The sequence below is a fragment of the Salvelinus fontinalis genome, chromosome 17 (assembly GCF_029448725.1).
Source record: "Salvelinus fontinalis isolate EN_2023a chromosome 17, ASM2944872v1, whole genome shotgun sequence".
NCBI classification, from domain to species: domain Eukaryota; kingdom Metazoa; phylum Chordata; class Actinopteri; order Salmoniformes; family Salmonidae; genus Salvelinus; species Salvelinus fontinalis.
Window position 1 is genome coordinate 16,285,277 of NC_074681.1, and position 17,270 is coordinate 16,302,546.

A 17,270-nucleotide genomic window follows, 5' to 3' on the forward strand; every position below is an offset into this window, starting at 1 on the left:
CTCGCGTCTTGTGACGGCCGGCCGCCCAACAACCTGCCCGCTTGACCCTATCCCCTCCTCTCTTCTCCAGACCATTTCCGGAGACCTTCTCCCTTACCTCATCTCGCTCATCAACTCATCCTTGACCGCTGGCTACGTCCCTTCCGTCTTCAAGAGAGCGAGATTTGCACCCCTTCTGAAAAAACCTACACTCGATCCCTCCGATGTCAACAACTACAGACCAGTATCCCTTCTTTCTTTTCTCTCCAAAACTCTTGAACGTGCCGTCCTTGGCCAGCTCTCCTGCTATCTCTCTCAGAATGACCTTCTTGATCCAAATCAGTCAGGTTTCAAGACTAGTCATTCAACTGAGACTGCTCTTCTCTGTGTCACGGAGGCGCTCCGCACTGCTAAAGCTAACTCTCTCTCCTCTGCTCTCATCCTTCTAGACCTATCGGCTGCCTTTGATACTGTGAACCATCAGATCCTCCTCTCCACCCTCTCCGAGCTGGGCATCTCCGGCGCGGCCCACGCTTGGATTGCGTCCTACCTGACAGGTCGCTCCTACCAGGTGGCGTGGCGAGAATCTGTCTCCGCACCACGTGCTCTCACCACTGGTGTCCCCCAGGGCTCTGTTCTAGGCCCTCTCCTATTCTCACTATACACCAAGTCACTTGGCTCTGTCATATCCTCACATGGTCTCTCCTATCATTGCTATGCAGACGACACACAATTAATCTTCTCCTTTCCCCCCTCTGATAACCAGGTGGTGAATCGCATCTCTGCATGTCTGGCAGACATATCAGTGTGGATGACGGATCACCACCTCAAGCTGAACCTCGGCAAGACGGAGCTGCTCTTCCTCCCGGGGAAGGACTGCCCGTTCCATGATCTCGCCATCACGGTTGACAACTCCATTGTGTCCTCCTCCCAGAGTGCTAAGAACCTTGGCGTGATCCTGGACAACACCCTGTCGTTCTCAACTAACATCAAGGCGGTGACCCGTTCCTGTAGGTTCATGCTCTACAACATTCGCAGAGTACGACCCTGCCTCACGCAGGAAGCGGCGCAGGTCCTAATCCAGGCACTTGTCATCTCCCGTCTGGATTACTGCAACTCGCTGTTGGCTGGGCTCCCTGCCTGTGCGATTAAACCCCTACAACTCATTCAGAACGCCGCAGCCCGTCTGGTGTTCAACTTTCCCAAGTTCTCTCACGTCACCCCGCTCCTCCGCTCTCTCCACTGGCTTCCAGTTGAAGCTCGCATCCGCTACAAGACCATGGTGCTTGCCTACGGAGCTGTGAGGGGAACGGCACCTCCGTACCTTCAGGCTCTGATCAGGCCCTACACCCAAACAAGGGCACTGCGTTCATCCACCTCTGGCCTGCTCGCCTCCCTACCTCTGAGGAAGTACAGTTCCCGCTCAGCCCAGTCAAAACTGTTCGCTGCTCTGGCACCCCAATGGTGGAACAAACTCCCTCACGACGCCAGGTCAGCGGAGTCAATCACCACCTTCCGGAGACACCTGAAACCCCACCTCTTTAAGGAATACCTAGGATAGGATAAAGTAATCCTTCTAACCCCCCCCTTAAAAGAGTTAGATGCACTATTGTAAAGTGGTTGTTCCACTGGATATCATAAGGTGAATGCACCAATTTGTAAGTCGCTCTGGATAAGAGCGTCTGCTAAATGACTTAAATGTAATGTAAATGTATACTCAAGTGGTATTTTACTGAGTGACTTTCACTTTTACGTGAGTCATTTTCTAGTAAGGTATCTTTACTTTTACTCAAGTATGACAATTGAGTAGTTTATTCACCACTGGTCACATGATGGGAGCTTCCTGACTGTGTGACGCAGGGTGGGCACCTCCAGTCCTCGGTGCCCTGACTGGGGTCACAGTTTTGCCCCAGCCCCTGCTAACACACCTGACTCCAATAATCAACTAATCATGATCTTCAGTTTAGAATGAAATTTGATGAAATCAGCTGTGTTTGCTAGGGATGGAGAAAAAGTGTGACACCAATCAGGCCCCCGAGGACTGGAGTTTCCTACCCCTGAACGGATTGACCCCAGCATGACTGTTCACTTGGATTAGGATAGGGGCTCGTAGGAGGGGGCTGATGTGGGCTTCTGCTGCTCTCCCTGAGAATCACTGAGAAACATACAGTATCTTTGAAGATGACAAGATCAACTTTTTAATTGTAGGGTTATAAGAATTTAGACATCAAAAGATCAAATAGGGGGTGCTTGTACAAGTGTTATATGGAAATGTTTTTTTATGCATATCCCAACTCCAGCTGAGATACCCTCAGAGAGATCAGCCATTATTGACCACAATATGTTATGCAATAACTGTCACGTATGTTATGTAGGCTTACATCTATAAGTTTTGCAAGTTGTGAAGAATAGAAATGAGAAAAGATGATAAGAGAAGACAAGAGTGGAGGACATAATTTATAATTTATTTACTACTGTGATTTAGTGTTTACTCATCCTTACTCATACGAGTTTTTAACCGCATGTTACTGGCATGAGGAAGGAAATTTGCGAAGTCATGGTGCCGTGTGAGGTAGTCAAATACTCATAACAACTGAATGACTGCGCTGTGGCCATTGCCGGTGTTATAACATCGCGAGATTTGAGCTGCCGTATATATTTTCAAGCGATTCTTCTCATTCTTTGCACTCCTCCTCTCAAGCTGCCCCAGTGGGACCGAAGTAGAGGTATGTGAATTGTACGCTTTGATTTTAACTTGAAAAGTAGGCAAAATAATTATTTCGGTTATTTCGGTTACGAAAAAAAGAAAGTCAAAACTTAGTTATACTATGACTGTTTAGTTACACTTGTATTGCCTTCTCGTTTTCTTTGACGACAGAATAAATGCAGTTGAGCTTTTACAATAGTTTTTGGGGGGAGGATGTCAAGGTGGCCTACACCATTTGTTCAATGGAATATTGGACAACAAAATCAGATGAGGAAAATCACTGTCGAGAAAAAAACTCAGATCATTGTGAAACAATCGTGTTTTGCTTTCACTTTTAGTTAGTTCAGGAATAAATATGTTTTATGGAATAAGTTAAAGCAAACGACACATTTTCATATAGGATTTAATTAATGTATAGTACAATCCAATTCCTATAAAAAAAGGACTGTCACAGGCCTACGCGGCTACATCGCGGTGCGTTTATTGGCTGAGTAAATTCCAAAGTGCGCCAGAGCGTCAGTTCACCTTGAACAGTGAACTCAAGTAATCAAATGCCCTGTTCGAGAACATTGTCTGTACTAGAGAAAGTTTGCCTACATGCACGTTGAGGAAAAATGACTGCGTGCGTGATAAAGTGAAGTTTTGTCAGGAAAGAACAACCAGTTGAACTCTTTGATTGATGCGTAAAATAAAGCTACAATTGCTCATTGAGGAAACACCTGTTGATTAGGTGTTGGAAATGAAAGAAGTGAATTCTTCATTTGAATCTATGTCCTTGTATTGCTTTCAGTTCTGTACACATTATATTTATAGCTTCAATGGTGAAAGTGTCTAGAGATGTACGATCTTAATTTTGAGCCAGTTTGCTACAGCAGTAAAAAAAATCAGGCAGCAAAATAAAATCTTGCATAGTTAATATGTCGATTATAATTATAATTATTTTGGAGATTTTTATAGGGGTTGTTACAGAAAGATTTTCTGCAGCAGGGGGACCAAGTTAAAATCGTACATATGTATAGAGAAAGAGGATGGAGAGAGCTTTCCAGTTCATCCTTCATGCCCAGTTATTTTACAGAGTGTTTTTGTGTACTGCCATTTAGTAGTTAATGTTGCTATACTGTACATTTGATGCATACATATTTGTTATTTTGTTGTTTTATTAGGATCCCCATTAGCTGTTGCAAAAGCTGCAGCTAATTTTCCTGGGGTCTACATAAAACATGACAGAATAAAGAACAATAATAGACAAGAACAGCTCAAGGACAGAGTTACATACATTTCAAATAAACAGTAGGAAACAGGTAAAGTGGTTTTTTTTCAGGCAAAGTGAAGATGGCTGCAGGTAAAGCACGCATCGGGCATCTGGCCCCTGGCTTCACGGCCAAAGCAGTGATGCCAGACGGCCAGTTCAAAGACATCAGCATGTCTGATTACAGAGGTTGGTAGGCATACTACAATGCTTCATACTATTCTGAACCTGAACTGTCTTATTTTGGCTCTGTGCTAGGATTTGTGTCTGGTTTCATGATTTTACATGATTTTTGTTTATTATTACAGTAATGACCTATTAGTTACCTTGAATGCACACTGAATGTATTCATTGCTTCCAGGCTGCATTGGAATTAAATAAGTGTCTAATAGTGTGTCTATCTTATGTTTGTGTCCTGTGCTGCCTGCCTGCAGGGAAGTATGTGGTGTTCTTCTTCTACCCGCTGGACTTCACCTTTGTGTGCCCCACTGAGATCATCGCCTTCAGTGACGCTGCCGAGGAGTTTAGGAAGATCGGTTGTGAGGTCATTGGTGCCTCTGTCGATTCCCACTTCTGCCATCTTGCTTGGTACTAGAGGATTTTTCACTTTTCAATTTTTTTTTGCCCTTCGAAAATGAAGCCCTAGGTGACACAGAATAAGTTACAGTGCAGCTAGTGCAGGTCTGTTGTTCCCCCTGCTCACAGAAACACCTTTCCTACTATCCCTGTCCCGTCTGCAAACCATGACTTGCAGGGATGCTTGGTGTCAGACAAAACAAAAAGACAGTCTCTTACTTTCTCTGTGTGTGTTTTTAAAGGACCAACACACCTCGTAAGCAGGGTGGTCTGGGTGCCATGAAGATTCCTCTGGTAGCCGACACACTGCGTTCCATCTCCACGGACTACGGGGTGTTGAAGGAGGATGAGGGCATTGCCTACAGGTGGGTTCACAACAGAAAAAGTTCAAGGGTCAAATTTCAGTGTCTCTGACCGACTGGGTCCAAACCCAGGTCATGTGCACAACACAAGACTGTGTTAATAGCCTGCTAAGCTAAAGCCTAGGCATTGGTTTGGGTAGCTAACACAAGTCATCAGGTTTCAAGCAAGGTTACATATCACGCAAGCATTGTTCACCGAACCACCTCTGTTACATATGTCTGATCCTGTAGGTTTAGAAAAAAAATCACTCCATTTATTCCCTGTTTGCTTTTTCAGGGGCCTCTTCATCATTGACGACAAGGGCGTCTTGAGGCAGATCACCATCAACGATCTGCCGGTGGGACGCTCCGTTGACGAGACCCTGCGTCTGGTGCAGGCCTTTCAGTTCACTGACAAACACGGAGAAGGTACATGACTACCCCTGCTGACTTTTTGTTTTCCAAAAACCATGCCACCTTATCCAGCATGGAATTAGCCCAACTTGTTGCAGTGCCATATTTCAGCCTGGTCTCATAGACTAGACGTAACACAGTAAACAGAAATCTGAGACATCCAAATTAGTATGATATGTTATGTCTGGTATGGTTACATAAGACAAAAGGTTATTTAAGGCAAAAGGATGGGTGGGCGTATAAATAGGGCCGGAGCGGTACCAGTATCGCAATACTCGTTAGTATCATGGTTAGTGGGACCACATGTCCCGGATTGTGCGGGACAGTCACGCATTTCCAAACAATCATATCCTGCATTTTATCAACAAATTCAAACACCACTCTTTAGGGAAAAAAAGGTTTATTTGTCCCGTATTTCAGTCAAACATTCCAACCGGTCTTGCATTCATGTTGTGCTTATGAAAATATATACAGTATATCATAAGGATTTGGTAGCCTACTGGTGATGTTAAACACTTCACCAATCTCATATTCTGCGCAAGACAAGACTTATAAAAAGTGTGCGTCTGATGAAGTAAGTAAATAGCCGTATTAGATTGAAAGATAAGGTAATTTCGTCAAACCTGTGAGGCTCTCCATACTCATTAGTTGCTCATTCAACATATTTGCTACTACTAAACTCACCAACCAGAAATGTTTCCTTGGCTAAATATCCCCAGATTTTCATAAAACAGCCACACATGTGAGTTCTCGTTTCTGCATCACCAAAATTTGTGCGAGGCAATAGAGTAGGCTGGATGCGCTTCAATTGCTTGTTCGATACAGCGGACTGCAGGGTTGTACCGGAGCGCACCGGAGTTGCTCCACCACTTCTCACAATGGTGCTTGTTTAGTAAAGTTACATCAAAGCTGAATCAATGTCTTGGAAGATCACATAATGATTAATTAGTATTCTTCATAACATAACCAACTATAATAGCTGTGTATAACATCACTGTTACACCAAAAACACCACCTAATTTCTTATGAGATGGTTAGTTGAATAGTCCCAAAAAATAGGCAGAATTTGCTTTGATTGGAACAAAGTACAGGAAGGCTAAATTGTTTGTTAATTAACACCATCTGCTGTAATTTGCTTACGAAACAGTAATTCAAGAAGATCTTGAATGCATATTCCCATGAAACTGATTGAGATCAAATGATTGGCATGCAGATGAAGTTTTGGAGGTTTCACTGTTAAAACGTGAATAATTATTATTCACGATTGACAATGATGATGCCATGTCCTATTTTGAAATTAGGTATGCCTAACTTGGTGTTTGGGGGTATTAAAAATATTTGTAAAAATTGAGACAATATGTGTGGGCATAGGCAGATTGGAGGATGAATTTTCTGCATATTCTATAATGATATTCAATAGGTTAAATCTGTCGGAACAAACTGAGAAATGATGACGTCATTTTTATTGCCCCCCTTGGAACATAATTTTTTCCCGCTGCTCCATGCTTGGGATTTGTGTGTGTGTCTGGGGGTGGCGGCTGTCAAATGTTTTTTTTGCACATAGGCTACACTGTCCCGCAAAATTATCCTGTTATCTCACATTTGGGTATTTTAAATGTGGTCACTCTAATCGTGGCAAGGAAACAAAACACAAAGCGTATTTAATTTCTTCAGGAAAACAGCCCTAATGTAGGAAACAAAATCATTATGTTGTCATCTGTGTCACATTGATTTATTTTCCAAGCTATAGCACACAATATTTTACATACAGCAGTTTTTTAAAGGACCAGAGTTTGGTCTGCATTGTGTTTTCATTTTTGCCATGGAAAACATCACAATACTAGTATCATCACAGCCCTATGTATAACACAAACATCTACCATCCCAAAGGTTGTGTGATCGAATCTCATCATGGACAACTTTAGCATTTTAGCTAGTTAGCAACTTTGCAACTACTTACTACCTTTTTGGTACTTTGCAACTACTTAGCATGTTAGCTAACCCTTCCCATACCCATTTCACCTACGTAACTCTTAACCTTGACCCCTGGCATAGCTAACATTAGCCACCTAACTAACGTTAGCCACAACAAATTGAAATTTGTAACAATTTCTCTAAGAGTGGCGCAGTGGTCTAAGGCACTGCATCTCAGTGCAAGAGGCATCACTATAGTACCTGGTTCAAATATAGGCTGTATCACATCCTGGCTGTGATTGGGAGTCCCATAGGGCGGTGCACAATTGGCCCAGCTTCGTCCGGGTTTGGCTCGAGTAGGCCGTCATTGTAAATAAGAATTTGTTCTTAATTGACTTTCCTTGTGAAATAAAGGTTCAATTTAAAAAGTTAGAAGCTCAGGTTCAAAGTGGGTTTTGCACTGTTCTGAGACTCACACTTCTTTTCTGGTGTTTCCTCTCAGTCTGTCCTGCCGGCTGGAAACCAGGAAGTGACACCATCAAGCCCGACGTGCAGAAGAGCAAAGACTTCTTCTCCAAGCAGCAGTAAGACGACACATGTCTGAAGCCTGCTGTAGGACAGATATAATTACAGTACATTTCAAGAGAACAATGGTGAAGAGCAGTAGCCTACCTCTGTGCCTGGGAACTGTAGAACAACATCTTCAGCATCCCCTTATCTGTCATGTGTTTGGGTAGAGTGGAAATTATTATGACCAAACTATGAAGATTATATTAACGTATAGCTTGGAGATGTTTTATATTTTAGTCATTTAGCAGACACTCTTATCTTAGTGTCATTGATGTCGGCCTATTTTATTCTGCTGTATCCTTTTTGTAACATCTGAGGTGGACATTCGTTTTTGCCTTTAGGCCACAGATGGGATAGTCTGTGAAATGAGGAACATAAGCTTTACAGGAAAAAATTTGTGGCGAAAATTCAGTTAGCCTTTTGTCTCTTTATTTACAACTCAATGTCATTTCATCTTCTAAATAAAAACTTTTACAAAGCAAAGAACGCCAACGTTTTTTTCTTGCCATGCTTTATAATAATACACTAAACACGTTTTTTTAATTACGTGCTGTATTACTTATTATGATGAAAATTAAATATGGGTTAATTGAAAAATGTGCAAAACAGTCGTAATAAGAATTTGAAAACTGCGTCCAAGATGTCCGACTGTTGTTTTCAAGGTAATCTGCTCATGTTCACATACTGTACGTATATTCATGGACCGTCTATATGTGGGTTGCTTCCGGTTTAATCATGTAGGATTTATTGCGGCCAGCACTAGCCAAATGAACGACTAAAATGAACAAGTTACTCAGAAAAACGAATCATGACTCGAGTCAGTAAAAAGAGTCGTTCAAAAAGAACGAATCGTTCGAGAACTGCACATCACAACAGGCGCGCGTGCCGTGCTGAGTGCAGTTAACGTGGCATCAATTTTATGTTACTTTGTAACTATAACATTGATAAGATTCCTGTAAAAATTATCTGCTTTTCATAGACAAGTATTCTTTGGGTGGTCGTTAATATATAAACATAATTTCCCCCCACAGGTATTTCATTTGGAACAATAAGGACATTTTGTATAGAACTGGTTCAATAATCATATCCTGCTGGTGAGTCAACTTTTTAATGCAGAAGGATTGTTACTCAATTATGAGGATTTTTTATCTCATTACAATATCCCTGTAACACCTAGAGTTCGCCATAGTCTTTGATGCTATTCCATCTGGAACTCTCATGTTATTTAGAGGTGTAGCCAGACCTCACCTTCTTGACCTACCCTCGATTAATCCAGTTGACTCTCCAATAGGGTAAATATGTTTCTCCTTGCTCCCTCAGAACAACAGATCTATAAGTGCTTTTTTTCAACGGGATATTGTATCCATTCCTTATGTCACAAGTTACTGGAATACATTGGTCACTAATATCTGTTGGGAAAAAGTATGGTTATTACCACACATACTTGCTTGTTAAAAGGTCAAAGAGGTCTCTTTCAGAATGATCCATAAGTATTATCCTAAGAATCATTACCTGAAGAAAATCAAAAAAGACATTGAGTGTACATTGATTGTACTTTTTGTGTTGAGCATCCAGAAACAGTTTCGCATTTTTTTTTTGCCATTGTCTACATGTAAAACAATTATGGAAAGATATTCAGTTTTATAATTGTTAATATTCTTGATGACTTTTGTTTTTTATGGGAGAATGTGCTGCTCGGTTTTCTTAACCAAAGATAAAGAAAAACAATTTTACCTCATAAATCTAATTGTGCTAATGTAAAAATGTCATATTCATAAATGTAAATTCACTAATAAAAAAACCCTCTTCCGTGTTTTCTATAAGGAATTCGAGCAGTACATTAAGACCATCCAACATTCTTCTAATAAGAAAGCTGTTAAAACAATCAATATGTGTGTTTCTTTTAAGGTCTTTGTATAATCTGTAATTTGTTGTACCCCCTATGTTATCATTATCTATGTGTGTACTTCTTGTATGTATACACTATTCTACATTAGGAAAAAAAGTGCAGTTAAACTCGGTCTCGCGGTACTTTTTACCTCAGGTTGAACAAGGGGGTAGGTACGCTAGCTACCAAGTGGTTTTGTCTATGACAAAAGTATATCACATGAACATTAGCTACCTATAAACACTTATTTTAACAATATATAAATAATTTAGAAATAATTGACAGTACTGTAAAGTTAGGCCGCTAGCTACTGTAAGTTAGCTAACGACAAACCAACGACGTTCACGATGGCAGCTGGAAAGATGTGTAGTAGGCCAAAAAAACAGGAGACAGCAGAGGTATGACAACGAAACACTTGATTAATATGAGCTTGTGTAAATGTATATCGACATTAATATACGTTTCACTTGGTGAAACGGAGAAAACGTACTTTCAATCTCGGCAATGATATTAGCTGGCATAGTTAGCTAGTTTACGTCAGTTCTGTCAACAGTCAGTCATCTGGCGTACTCAAGTGGTCTTGCATGAGAACTGCACTGTCATTGAACATCCCACCAGATTCGGAAATTATTTTCCCTCTCTGTAGTGGACCAGTTTATTTCAAAACGAACTGAAAACTGAAGAAAAGTCCCTGGTCTTTGTGAAGCGAATGATGGCCCTCGCCGTTTCTTCCATCACATATCTCAGAGGAATATTCCCGGAGGACGCCTACAGATCTCGATATCTAGAAGGTGATGTGAGGGCAGTTAAGGTTATTTTCCAAAGACATGTTGTTTAAAAATGATGTAAACAAGCACATGCAAAACGTTAATTGTGTCACCTCTCACCACACGACCAAAAATAATACTGTCTTTATCATAGTGTCTTTTTCAGCAACTGTTTTTATGTATCCACCAGATTTATGCATCAAAGTTTTACGAGAAGACTGCACAACACCTGGTGTCTGCAAAATTGTAAAGTGGTAAGTACACTATTTTGCAGGACAGACATAATTCAAGTTCATACAAAACAGCAGCTTCCCACATCAGACAACACTCAAATGACATTTGATGGTGGTCATATTCTGACATTAAATTATTATTTTGAAGGCTGATGGGGTGCTTCGACGCATTAGAGAGAGGATATGTAAGTACAGGACCTTATGGTTCTTTTGAATGTGTTTCATCATTTTGTTTTGTTTTAACAGACAACTTATGGCTATTTTCTTATCTTTTTACAGCTTCAGGTTGTGTTCATTGGGGTAGGTGAATCTAGGCAACAATGTGTCTTTTCTAAATACATATTTTGTCCTCAACTGTTGTATTTAAAAATGGTCTCACTATTTCAATGAAATGGAAGCTTTATAATTTGTATAATATGATATGCAGGTCTGCACCAATCCAGATAATCCCAACGTAAGTTCTCACTCCTTAAAACTCTTCACACACACACAAACCTAAGTTCCCTGAAGTTCTAATGCTTCTAAAATGTAAATGGTTGCTTCTCCCTCCATTAGTGCATCATCGAGTCATACCAGTTCAAGTTCACATACACAGACAAAGGACCACAGATGGACATTCTGAGGTGAATTTGGGGCTTCAATCTTCTCGTTTAAGCTTTGATTCAGCCTAAGATAAATATCTGATCTCCTTTTGAATCCCCAGAAACCAGAATGTGGAGATGCAGATCACAATGGAGGATACCAAGAAGGCCTCTGTCCTCTTGATCAGGAAGCTGTTTCTCCTCATGCAGAACTTGGACGTGCTCCCCAATGATGTCTGCCTCACCATGAAGCTCTACTACTTTGACGACAGTAAGGCAAATCCCTTTGTTTTTGTTGACAGTAAGGATTACTACTGTATATGTATACGGCTGTTACGGTGACCGTATTACTGCCACACCGGCAGTCAGGAGTCAAGATTGCAGTCAAATTACATGTGACCATGAGTCACAGTAACTAGGTTTCTCCAAAACTCTGATGCTTATGATGGTCATTAGTAGCCTACCAAACTTGCTAACGGCCAGTTGTTAATATTCTGTACTCAGCATTCTAGCGTCCCACTAATCACTCTGACATCAATGCAAATGCATTCGAAAATCCAAACAAACACTTCATCAAATCAAATTTTATTGGTCACATACACATATTTAGCAGATGTTCTTGTTGGTGTAGTGAAATGCTTGTCTGCGGGTGTAGTGAAATGCTTGTAATGTAGCGAAATGCTTCTCATGAGAGCCCTGGCTTTCAGAGTTTGAGCGGAAAAGGATCACCTGTTGCGCAGTGAGTGCCAGCGCCTCATAGCTGGTTGATGCATGGAATAAAATAAATGTTCCTGTTGCACAACATTTGTATAGGCTATGCAATTGCGTGAGAAAACAGAGTTTTGATGGCCTCTATTATTAAAAAGAGGAAGATCTCATGAGCTTTCTATAGTCTTGGCCTACTGTATGTATTTCCCAACTTTCCTAATATTAAGCACATTGCTTCGCTTTACGATCAAAGTAGCCTACCTGGCTGGCCTGAAAATGAACCACTGGAAAAGCGTCCTCCCATTTGCTTTTCAAGTGCATACAGATGACATGTATTTTTTTTTACCTTGTCCCTGTTCCGACAGGTGCATGATAATGGCCCATTCTAAATCAAAACAAATTTTACACATATTATTTAGTATATGTAAAGACAAGATTAAATTGAAAATAGCCTGAATGGTAAGAATATTATCAAATCATAGTTGTATGCACCCTGTAGCCTAGCCCATAGGCTTATACAGTGCCTTCGGAAAAGTCTTCAGACCCCTTGACTTTTTCTACAATTTGTTTACGTTAAAGCCTTATTCTTAAATTGATTAAACCTTTCTTTAAAAACAACAACATTTTTGCTCATTTATAACTGAAATATCACATAAGTATTCAGACCTTTTACTCAGTGCTTTGTTGAAGCACCTTTGGCAGTGATTACAGTCTCAAGTCTACTTGGGTATGACACTACAAGCTTGGCACACCTGTATTTGGGGGAGTTTCTCCCAATCTTCTCTGCAGATCCTCTCAAGCTCTGTCAGGTTAGATGGGGAGTGTTGTTGCACAGCTAATTTCATGTCTCTCCAGAGATGTTCTATCAGGTTCAAGTCCGGGCTCTGGCTGGGCCACTCAAGGACATTCAGAGACTTGTCCCGAAGCCACTCCTGCGTTGTCTTGGTTGTGTGCTTAAGGTTGTTGTCCTGTTGGAAGGTGAGCTGGAGCAGGTTTTCATCAAGGATCTCTCTGTACTTGGCTCCATTCATCTTTGCCTCAATCTTGACTAGTCTCCCAGTCCCTGCTGCTGAAAAACATCCTCACAGCATGATGCTCCCAACATCATGCTTCACCATAGGGATGGTGCCAGGTTTTTTCCAGATGTGACGCTTGGCATTCAGTCCAAAGAGTTCAATCTTGGTTTCGTTAGACCAGAGCATCTTATTTCTCATGGTCTGAGAGTCTTTAGGTGCCTTTTACTGAGGAGTGGCTTCCGTCTGGCCACTCTACCATAAAGGCCTGATTGGTGGAGTGCTGCAGAGATAGTTTTCCTTCTGGAAGGTTCTCCCATATCCACAGAGGAACTCTAGAGCTCTGTCTGAGAGACCATCAGGTTTTTGGTCACCACCCTGACCAAGGCCCTTCTACCCCTATTGCTCAATTCGGCCGGACAGACCAGCTCTAGGAAGAGTCTTGGTGGTTCCAAACTTCTTCCATTTAAGAATGATAGAGGCCACTGTGTTCTTGGGAACCCTCAATGCTGTAGACATTTTTTGGTACCCTTCCCCAGATCTATGCCTCAACACAATCTGTCTCGGAGCTCTACGGACAATTCCTTCAACCCAATGGCTTGGTTTTTGCTCTGACATGCACTGTCAACTGTGAGACCGTATATAGATAGACAGGTGTGTGCCTTTCCAAATCATGCCCAATTGAATTTACCACAGGTGGACTCCATCAAGTTGTAGAAACATCTCAAGGATGGTCAATAGAAACAGGATGCACCTGAGTTCAATTTCTAAAAACCTGTTTTCGCTTTGTCATTATGGGGTATTGTGTGTAGATTGCAGAGGGAAAGGCTGTAATTTAACAAAATGTGGAAAAAGTCTAGGGGTCTGAATACTTTCCCAAAGGCACTGTATGTTTTGCTAAAGTTTGTATCACAACTGAAGTGGCCAAGTAACTCCAAACATAGCTTATATAGGCCCAAGACCCCTGGAACATGATTGGAGAGCCAGCCCATAGACTACAGAGCCTCTATTTAACTAGGCAAGTCAGTTAAGAACAAATTCATTTTTACAATGATGGCCTACCCTGGCTAAACCCGGACAACGCTGGAATGAGAGACTGATGAGAGACTGATGAAGTGTGTGCTGCCTGTGCAAGAAACAGAACAGAGCGCTTCCCTTTCATGCAACTTTTTTCAAATAATAATTTGTCGCATCATGCAGCCTTACATGCTTACCAAAATACTTGCTTGCGCGCATGTTGATTTTGTCCACCCACACCAAACGTGATCAGGACACAGGTTGAAATATAAAAACAAACTCTGAACCAACTATATTAATTTGGGGATAGGTCGAAAAGCATTAAACATTTATGGTAATTTAGCTAGCTAGCTTTTTCTAACTAATTTGTCCTGGGAAATAAACATTGGGTTGTTATTAAACCTTATTTTACCTGAAATGCACACGGTCCTCTACTCCAACAATGAATCCACAGATAAAAGGTTAAACAGAGTTCGTTTCTAGTAATCTCCTCCTTCTGGATTCTTCTTCTTCTTTGGACTTTATATGGCAGTTGGCAACCAACTTTAAGGTGCATTACTACCAACAACTGGACTGGAGTGTGGACCTCAGTTCATCTTTCAATCATCCACTTGGGAATATGCTCCTTAAAACCAATGAGGAGATGGGAGAGGCAGGACTTGCAGTGCGTCACACGTCACAAATAGAACCAAGTTCTATTTTAGCGCCTGGCTAAGGAGACACTCGTTGACATACGCGAGCAGTCTGGGTGCAATGATTGAATAACATGTATGTGTACATTTATTTTGCAATGCGCACACGACGCAAGCGGTGAGGTCAGCATGTTAGAATGTATTAGAAATCAAACATATAGCCTAAGGTTTGTATCACAACTAAAGTTGCATAAATAACTTTTAAGCATATAGGATGACCTGTTTCTTTAACTGCTCAACACAGAATTCTGTGTTGAGCAGTTAAAGAAACAGAAACCTCAAATTGTTAAAGTTAAAGAAACCTCAAATTGTTTGGGGGAAATATCCTTTCCATTTTAATCAGCTATGTTCAATTGTATTGTTAGTACTATAAAATAATTCCACTGGAATTATAAGCAAATCTTGCCTGCTAAATGAACTAGTGTAGCCCACAGCCAGATCAGGGCCTAACATAACTCAGAATATGCTCTTCTGATTTTCTTCATATCATCTTTCTTTAGAACTATCTAAAATAATGGATTTATTGTGATGCTGTAGGCTATATTATATGGATTTATTAGACGTTTTAAAATGTAGATGTTCCAAAGGTCCACATCAGTGGCTTGTAGGCTATGGGTGGCAGCCGGAGCTGCTAAACGAGACCGGCAGTTATTTGAATGACAATCACCGGCTGAGAAAATTTCATGATCTCCACAGCCCTTTAATATGTCTGTATTGGAACCTCAAGACAGAAATTAATTATTGGGTCACTTCTTTCGAAATTGACAAAAGCAAATGCTTCTCATTTAATTCATTGTAGTTTTAGTAAAATACGATGTCTCTTGGTTGTATTACATTATGCAGTTGTTTAATAGGACTTAGAAAGCTCACAAAGCATGATGTTCAGTGAGTCAGTCAATCAATCATTAATTATTCCGTTATTTTTCCTTCCTCTCTACCCAGTCACCCCTGCTGACTATGAGCCTCCAGGTTTCAAGGAGGGGGTGAACGACAACCTGTGGTTCGAGGGCATGGCGGTGCACTTCAGAGTGGGTGAGGTGCACACCCCTTTCCACACCCTGAAGGTGAGGGTGGCGGCGGAGCAGGGCCGTGTGGAGAAGCTGCAAGAGGGGAACTACCTGAAGGAGAATCAGGTCTCCACGGCTACGCAGAGCACTCTGCTAGGGCTGGCGCCAACCGGTGCACAGGTGGGCTGTTCCTAACTAAAGCACAAATAAAATGGCTAACTTGAACACGTTTTATCTGAAGACAGGAGTCTTCTCTCCACACACTTAGACCAATGCAAATAATGAAATGTGCTAACTGCCAAGGTTTCAATCACAGTAGATTGCTGATATTTACTGTCTTGTTTGAGTATTCACAGGATCCAGACAATGAGAGATACAAAGAAGATGACTTTCCCTCTGAAGATGGTAATAAGGAATGATAATCAAATCAATCTCTTTTACTTTCTTCGTATGACACCTGGATGCGTTTTATGGTATAAATAACAATAAATGAACTAATTTAACATATCGATAATAGCTTATTTTTTTCTCTCTAAGAGTCTACACAGTTCAAGAAACCCAAGAAACCTGTGGCAAAGGTAAGTGAGTTTGTGGGCAGTTGGTTGGTTGTGATCAACAATGGTTTTCGTGTTGTGTTTTTGGAGGAAAAGAAGATAGAGCTGCATGGGTGAACAACAGCACAATGGTGTAAAAACGATATTCTTTCAAACAGAGTCAAGGTGCTGCCAGTAAACTGGCAAAGAAAAAAGGAAGAAAAGAGCAATAATTTTTTGGGGATGAAGACAGCAGTGAAGGCCCTGCTTTTTCAGCTTCCTGTCAGACACAGTAAACATGAATGTGGATCGAGGATGTAACTTCCTCACTAGATTACAAGGATTTTACTCGCCAAGCATGTTTACATGAATGTTTAATTTCTATGCCTGTTTGAACATTTTCTAGGCCTGTTTGAACATTTTCTAGGCAGACTATTAAAACTCAAGTAGTAAAGCCAGCCTTACGATATTTTTTTTTGTAGTTCATTGCCTATACAACACATAATATATAGCTACAATATCTTAGACATTTTTAATATATTTTTCCATTCATAGGAAAATCAATTCCATTTGTTTTATGTAGCTGTATATTTTTTTATACTTTGTTCTTTAACTTTTCTTTTTTATGAAATTAATTAAAAACTTGTGACATGCTGGTTCCATATATGATGCCTGAAATATAAAATATTGTAAGTATGATATTTATGGAATTAAAGCATTAATTCAAAGCCCATTTTTAAACTTGTCATGCATATTAATGAAGAAATGAAAAAGGGTGAAATGAAAAGACATGCACACAACTTTGAAATGGTAAACATTGATTTGGTGATACATACAAAGTACAAGTAAAAATACAATTGTACAAAGAAATGGGGCAGCAGGTAGCCTAGCAGTTAAGAGGTTGGGACAGTAACCGAAAGGTTGCTGGGTCAAATCCCAGAGCTGACTAGATAAATAAATAAAAAACTGTCAATGTGCACTTGAGCAAGGTACTACTTAACCCTAATTGCTCCTGTAAGTCGTTCTGGATAAGAGCGTCTAAGTGACCAAAAAGTTACAGAAATGGCAAACGTCTGACAGA

At 40.8% G+C, this 17,270-nt stretch overlaps 2 protein-coding genes across 3 annotated transcripts; both read left to right on the forward strand.

Moving 5' to 3' along the window:
• Positions 1-2,600: 2,600 nt before the first annotated feature.
• Positions 2,601-8,236, forward strand: prdx1 (peroxiredoxin 1). 2 transcript variants are annotated; one of them, XM_055866380.1, is made up of 6 exons: positions 2,601-2,705; positions 4,008-4,124; positions 4,370-4,523; positions 4,754-4,876; positions 5,151-5,281; positions 7,683-8,236. In XM_055866380.1, the coding sequence occupies exons 2-6, from the start codon at positions 4,019-4,021 to the stop codon at positions 7,766-7,768; spliced, it is 600 nt and encodes a 199-aa protein (XP_055722355.1). In that variant the 5' UTR covers positions 2,601-2,705; positions 4,008-4,018; the 3' UTR covers positions 7,769-8,236. The 2 variants fall into 2 exon arrangements, with proteins under 2 accessions (XP_055722355.1, XP_055722356.1); XM_055866381.1 differs by having other exon boundaries at positions 2,694-2,716.
• A 1,468-nt stretch (positions 8,237-9,704) lies between these two features.
• Positions 9,705-17,135, forward strand: zte38 (zebrafish testis-expressed 38). Its single transcript, XM_055866379.1, has 12 exons — positions 9,705-10,036; positions 10,285-10,429; positions 10,596-10,659; positions 10,787-10,823; positions 10,918-10,938; positions 11,066-11,092; positions 11,194-11,261; positions 11,342-11,490; positions 15,592-15,836; positions 16,013-16,061; positions 16,194-16,234; positions 16,369-17,135. Exons 1-12 carry the CDS (start codon positions 9,986-9,988, stop codon positions 16,420-16,422), a joined length of 951 nt encoding a protein of 316 aa, XP_055722354.1. The 5' UTR covers positions 9,705-9,985; the 3' UTR covers positions 16,423-17,135.
• Positions 17,136-17,270: the final 135 nt, after the last annotated feature.